The sequence below is a fragment of the Carassius carassius genome, chromosome 14 (genome assembly GCF_963082965.1).
Source record: "Carassius carassius chromosome 14, fCarCar2.1, whole genome shotgun sequence".
Classification (NCBI taxonomy): domain Eukaryota; kingdom Metazoa; phylum Chordata; class Actinopteri; order Cypriniformes; family Cyprinidae; genus Carassius; species Carassius carassius.
In genome coordinates, this window is record NC_081768.1 from 312,501 (window position 1) to 317,500 (window position 5,000).

At 49.4% G+C, this 5,000-nt stretch overlaps 1 protein-coding gene across 6 annotated transcripts in view; it reads left to right on the forward strand.

Moving 5' to 3' along the window:
* LOC132156675 (kinesin light chain 1-like) overlaps positions 1-5,000 on the forward strand; it is a 40,830-nt gene that overhangs the window by 27,532 nt on the left and 8,298 nt on the right. For 3 of the 6 annotated variants that reach the window (XM_059565610.1, XM_059565614.1, XM_059565612.1), the window contains exon 13: positions 2,661-2,804. In XM_059565610.1, the coding sequence (XP_059421593.1) occupies positions 2,661-2,804 (144 nt within the window). The remainder of the gene's footprint in view (positions 1-2,660; positions 2,805-5,000) is intronic. The other 3 variants (XM_059565611.1, XM_059565615.1, XM_059565613.1) reach the window with 1 other exon arrangement.

Below are 5,000 nucleotides of genomic sequence, written 5' to 3' on the forward strand. Positions count from 1 at the left end.
TCACTCTAGGCCTCCGCTCACTCCGCTCACTCTAGTCCTCCGCTCACTCTAGGCCTCCACTCACTCTAGGCCTCCACTCACTCTAGGCCTCCGCTCACTCCGCTCACTCTAGGCCTCCACTCACTCTAGTCCTCCGCTCACTCTAGGCCTTCCACTCACTCTAGGCCTCCGCTCACTCTAGGCCTCCGCTCACTCTAGGCCTCCGCTCACTCTAGTCCTCCGCTCACTCTAGGCCTCCGCTCACTCTAGGCATTCCACTCACTCTAGGCCTCCGCTCACTCTATGCCTCCGCTCACTCTAGTCCTCCGCTCACTCTAGTCCTCCACTCACTCTAGTCCTCCGCTCACTCTAGGCCTCCGCTCACTCTAGGCCTCCGCTCACTCTAGGCCTCCGCTCACTCTATGCCTCCGCTCACTCTAGGCCCTCGCTCACTCTAGGCCTCCGCTCACTCTAGTCCTCCACTCACTCTAGGCCTCCGCTCACTCTAGGCCTCCGCTCACTCTAGGCCTCCGCTCACTCTAGGCCTCCGCTCACTCTAGGCCTCCGCTCACTCTATGCCTCCGCTCACTCTAGTCTTCCGCTCACTCTAGGCCTCCGCTCACTCTGTGCCTCCGCTCACTCTGTGCCTCCGCTCACTCTGTGCCTCCGCTCACTCTGTGCCTCCGCTCACTCTAGGCCTCCGCTCACTCTTCGCTCACTCTAGGCCTCCGCTCACTCTAGTCTTCCACTCACTCTAGTCCTCCGCTCACTCTAGTCCTCCGCTCACTCTAGGCCTCCGCTCACTCTAGTCCTCCACTCACTCTAGTCCTCCGCTCACTCTAGTCCTCCGCTCACTCTAGTCCTCCGCTCACTCTTCGCTCACTCTAGGCCTCCGCTCACTCTAGTCCTCCGCTCACTCTAGTCTTCCGCTCACTCTAGTCCTCCGCTCACTCTAGTCCTCCGCTCACTCTAGTCCTCCGCTCACTCTAGTCCTCCGCTCACTCTTCGCTCACTCTAGTCCTCCGCTCACTCTAGGCCTCCGCTCACTCCGCTCACTCTAGTCCTCCGCTCACTCTGTGCCTCCGCTCACTCTGTGCCTCCGCTCACTCTGTGCCTCCGCTCACTCTAGGCCTCCGCTCACTCTAGGCCTCCGCTCACTCTAGTCCTCCGCTCACTCTGTGCCTCCGCTCACTCTGTGCCTCCGCTCACTCTAGGCCTCCGCTCACTCTGTGCCTCCGCTCACTCTAGGCCTCCGCTCACTCTAGTCTTCCACTCACTCTAGTCCTCCGCTCACTCTAGTCCTCCGCTCACTCTAGTCCTCTGCTCACTCTAGTCCTCCGCTCACTCTTCGCTCACTCTAGGCCTCCGCTCACTCTAGTCCTCCACTCACTCTAGTCCTCCGCTCACTCTAGGCCTCCGCTCACTCCGCTCACTCTAGTCCTCCGCTCACTCTAGGCCTCCGCTCACTCTAGTCCTCCGCTCACTCTGTGCCTCCGCTCACTCTGTGCCTCCGCTCACTCTAGTCCTCCGCTCACTCTAGTCCTCCGCTCACTCTTCGCTCACTCTAGTCCTCCACTCACTCTAGTCCTCCGCTCACTCTAGGCCTCCGCTCACTCTAGTCCTCCGCTCACTCTAGGCCTCCGCTCACTCTAGTCCTCCGCTCACTCTATACCTCCACTCACTTGATTTTTGGCATAAAATAAATATGGATAATTTTTACCCACACAACGTATCGTTGGCTATTGCTACAAATATACCTGTGATACTGATTATAATAATTCCTTACATTTATATAGCGCTTCTCTAGGCACTCAAAGTGCTTTACATAATCAGGGGGTATCTCCTCATCCACCACCAGTGTGCAGCATCCACCTGGATAATGCGATGGCAGCCATATTGCACCAGAACGCCCACCACACACCAGCTTACTGGTGGAGAGGAGACAGAGTGATTAAGACAATCAGCAGATATGGGGATTGTTAGGAGGCCATGATGGTCGGAGGCCAATGGGCGAATTTGGCCAGAATGCCGAGGTCACACCTCTACTCTTTTTGAAAGAAATTCTGAGATTTTTAATGACCACAGAGAGTCAGGACCTCAGTTTAACGTCTCATCCGAAGGACGGATGAGTCCTGATGACTGTGCTCCAGGGTCATTATCCGAAACATAAACACACATCCTCTACATTTTCAAAACTGGTGAAACTCAAAAGCTTTTCTCAATGTCTACAATCTAAGATTCAAAAGATTACAGAGTTGCTTCTGTGTGTTTATTCAGCTTCAGTTGCAAACAATACAGTTTAGATCACGTGAGGATTTATTACAGTTTATCATGAGAAGGATAATTAGTTACAGCGAACAGCTTAAATGATGGTGTGAAGGAACTCAAACCTTCATTTGATCAGAATATCTCAATAGAGATTTATAATTGCAGCTTTTATGTTTGCCGATGTTTTCGGATCATCAACGCTTTTTCTGCAATGCAGGAGAGAGTGAGTGTGAATGGTTGCCAGGTTGGACAGGTAAATTAAACTTTGTCCTTTTAAGAGAGAAGCTCTTAGACATTCTGTATATAAAGAGTTTTGGTTTTTGAAGCTCGTTTCAGTGTTTGTTGGTCAGCAGTACTGCATGTTGATGTAGTCCCAGTGAGTGTGAGTCTGATGTGATGTGTGCTGTGGTCAGGGTGTGGATCTGGTCCATCAGACACGTGTGGTGGAGCTCCTGAAGGAGGACGGCCGGCGCAGCAGAGACAGTGTGTCCACTGTGAAGTACGAGAGCGGCTCTGAGGCCGGTGATGAAGTGAGTATGGCCATAGAGTGGAGCGGGGTGAGTACAAATCCACACAGCACAGAAACACTGACCGCTGACCAGCAGCCCTCAACACCTGCCCTCAGAGAAGCACCACAGTCCCCTTCATACAGACATGACTCTCATGAGCCGCTTCTGTTTAGTGAATCAAAAACATGCAGCACAATCAGACAGGCAGGTTTTGAGTGGCTGATTTGTTCTCGGTCTTCATGAGCTGATTGTGTGTCCTGGCATGATTTAACATGCTGCTTATGTGTGTGTGAATGTGTGTGTGAGCATCTCTGAACACACAGACATACAGTGTATTAAAAACAACAACAACGAAGACAAAACCCCGGCTAAATTACTAACACATGAACTAAAATTAAATTAAAAACAGAACATGTGAAAATAAAAGCATTAATAGCAGCTACAGCGGAGTCTGAAGCCCGCTGGTCCAGTTGTAAGAGTGTTCTGTGTTCAGGATGTTCAGTGTGATGTCATATCCTGCTTGTGAAGCCCCAGCATGTCATTCATGTGTGTGATCATTAACACCCGCACTGCTGCAGCTCTCACTGCCTGCAATGGAAATAATCATCATCATCATCATAACAGTCAGATCTCATGCTTTACAAAGAGTCTGAAAGGAACAGTTCACCCAAAAACCAACACTGACTTGTATGGACTAGCTTTCAGTCACTGTGTGTTTGATACAAGTCAGAACATGTGAAAGAATCTGTCAAAAACACACAAAAGCAGTTTGAATGTCACAAGCAGCGCTGCTTCTCCTGTTTTCAGGATCTTTAGATATTTCACTTGGAAAATAAGCACAAAAAACAGCACAACTAACAGCTAAAGCTCACTAAGCAGTCATTTTTGCATTGTGTATTTATGTGTGTGTGTGATTTGGTGTGTGTTTCTGTGATTTCTCAGGCAGTGCATGTAAGACATGGATCTGCTGTGTTCACATCAGACGTCATTAGAGTTTCTGTTTCAGTGGAATCTCAGTCCATCTCAAGAGGGCCTAAGATAACAGACTTAGTAGCTTGAATTATTATTTTTTATTCAGTTTTTATTTTGAGCAATTATCTCTTTGTATTGATATTAGAAATCCCCCAGACTTGTGTTGTTACTGGAGTTGTGTAGCGTGTTCAGGGTCACTCTGGTAGGTTCACTGAGGCCATCTAGTGGTCGATTTGCAATGCTTACATTGCATCTGTTCATTTTACACTCTGTCCTCTGAACCAGATGCCACATGAAACTCAGAGTTTTTCTCTGCTGGAGCACTTGAGGTGGACTGATCCAGTGTTAAGTGTCTGACACACACACATACACACTCTGTAGGACTGCAGTGTAAATGCAGGAGGGAAACAGGAAGTGTGTGTGTGTGTGTGCATGCGATCATAGCGCCTGCATGAGTCGGTGCCTCAGCATCACTAACCAGCCACTGCACTGCAACTGTTGCCATGACAACCAATCAGCCTATCAGCAGCCTTTCCCACAGCGTTGCGAGTCTGAGTAGATGAAGTAACTTAAGGCCTCTACATTCAGTTTATGATGCTCTTGGGAAACGCAGCAGTGATCAGTTTTTCCTGATTCAGTGGATTGTACTCCTCCCTTCACTGGATGAGCGGCACCTGTTAGATCAGAGAGAGAGAGAGAGAGAGAGGAACTCAACATCCAGTCTAATGAACCTCATGCAGATGTGTATAAATACAAACACATACAGATCTCTTCTGCTCACCAGGGCTGCATTTACTTGATCCAGTATACAGTAAAAACAGTGAAATATTATTCCAGTGTAAAACAGCTGTTTTCTATGTGACAGAAAGACAGACAGTCAGAAGACAGACCGATAGATAGACAGAGACAGACAGACAGAGACAGACAGACAGACAGACAGAGACAGACAGACAGACAGAGACAGGCAGACAGACAGAGACAGGCTGAGACAGACAGACAGACAGACAGACAGACAGACAGACAGAGACAAACAGACAGACAGGCTGAGACAGGCAGACAGAGACAGACAGACAGACAGAGACAAACAGACAGACAGACTGAGACAGGCAGACAGAGAAGGGCTGAGACAGACAGACAGACACACAGAGACAGACAGACTGAGACAGGCAGACAGAGACAGACAGACAGGCTGAGACAGGCAGACAGACAGGCTGAGACAGACAGACAGACAGAGACAGACAGAAAGAGAAAGACAGACAGGCTGAGACAGAC